Here is a 1278-nt window from a genome sequence, read left to right as displayed (position 1 = left end):
TTAATTAGATATTTAACATAAGTTTTTTACATCAACAACTAACCAACATGATTGAATTTAACAATTATTGTTTTAATATATTATACAGATTTTGATTTCATTAATATAGTATTCAATTTCTTATTTATTTTTTCTAATTTACAGTTCAAATGAAGCATCCTATCAACAAAAACCCATCATTTGTGTTGATATTTACCAAAAAAAAAAAAGAAGAAGTCAAGCTAAGAAAAGAACATCCTTTCTGCCGTATCCATAGTTTTCTCCCACTTTTGGCTCGGACAGCCTTTTGCTTCGCTGGACCGTATCTACCGTTGTTAGTTACCATCTCCAAGTTCCCACTACATTCCACGTGAATCTCCTGTTCTCTTTCATCCAATAACTTCTCCGCCACGCCATCAAAATCCTATTCACGTCACACGTGTCCATCTTCTATTTGCTAACTAACTAGTAAACAAGCATCGGCAGTACACTAAACGCGTATTGTGCAAAACCCCCCGAGCAGAACTCCTCCCCTGCTTGTCTTTATAAAATCCTGTTTCTTATTTGCACGTTGTTCTGTTTTCTTGAAATTTAAGAAATTAAGCTGAAGATGTCAAATTCAAAGGATACACCACCGAAGAAGGACGTAGAATCGCCGGCGACTGAAAATACAACACCTGCGGCGGAGACAGGAACTGGGTTTGGTGTTGCGCCGATTACAAGGAGATGGAGAAGAGAGGACATGTTAAAGAGAGGGTCATTAGCATTGAGAGGATTGGCTTTCTTATTTTCTTTGCTTGCTTTTATCATCATGGCCAGTAACAAACATGGAGATTGGAAAGATTTTGATAAATATGAAGAGTACAGGTAATTAACAATGGAACTGGAATTGGGGTTTTAATTTGGGAGTCATTTAATATTTTTTATTGATTTTATTGTGATAATTATAGGTATTTGTTGGCAATAGCAATACTTTCGACTTTTTATACGGCCGGGCAAGTGTTAAGACATGTTCAAGAGCTTTCGACTGGGAAACAAATGTTAGAAAAGAGGACTTCTGCCATGGTTGATTTCTTTGGGGATCAGGTTTGACTCTCTAATTCCTTTTTGTTGTAATACATTTCTGTGATTTGTTTAGTTTCTAAGAAATGGTTACGTATTGGAATTTGATCTTTGATTTGGACTTTGATGGGTTTAATTTGATTGATGGTTAAGATTTGTTGAATTTTGTGAAGTAGGGGCTGCTATATCCCAAGTTCCATTCTGCCAGTCTTCTTGACAGCCCATGAATCTGTATCT

The 1278-nt window shown here is 36.2% G+C and overlaps 2 protein-coding genes across 2 annotated transcripts in view; one reads left to right on the top strand and one right to left on the bottom strand.

Annotated features, from left to right (window-relative positions):
* Positions 1-495: 495 nt before the first annotated feature.
* Positions 496-1259, top strand: LOC105131363 (CASP-like protein 4B1). The gene is made up of 2 exons (XM_011034293.1): positions 496-846; positions 930-1259. The coding sequence occupies exons 1-2, from the start codon at positions 590-592 to the stop codon at positions 1069-1071; spliced, it is 399 nt and encodes a 132-aa protein (XP_011032595.1). The 5' UTR covers positions 496-589; the 3' UTR covers positions 1072-1259.
* Positions 1224-1278, bottom strand: part of LOC105131478 (probable WRKY transcription factor 33) — a 3983-nt gene continuing 3928 nt past the window's right edge. The window contains exon 6 of the mRNA XM_011034479.1: positions 1224-1276. Within this exon, the coding sequence (XP_011032781.1) occupies positions 1224-1276 (53 nt within the window). The remainder of the gene's footprint in view (positions 1277-1278) is intronic.

Source organism: Populus euphratica, unplaced genomic scaffold, assembly GCF_000495115.2.
Source record: "Populus euphratica unplaced genomic scaffold, PopEup_1.0 scaffold23.1, whole genome shotgun sequence".
Lineage (NCBI taxonomy): Eukaryota > Viridiplantae > Streptophyta > Magnoliopsida > Malpighiales > Salicaceae > Populus > Populus euphratica.
Note: the sequence above shows the minus strand (reverse complement) of the source record. Positions and strands in the feature narration are given on the sequence as shown.

What these genes read in the sequence shown, in the direction of transcription:
- LOC105131363 (XM_011034293.1), top strand. Translation starts at nt 590, where the DNA reads ATGTCAAATTCAAAGGATACACCACCGAAGAAGGACGTAGAATCGCCG. An exon ending in GATAAATATGAAGAGTACAG is followed by an intron (nt 847 to 929) that starts GTAATTAACAAT and finishes TGATAATTATAG; the next exon opens with GTATTTGTTGGCAATAGCAA.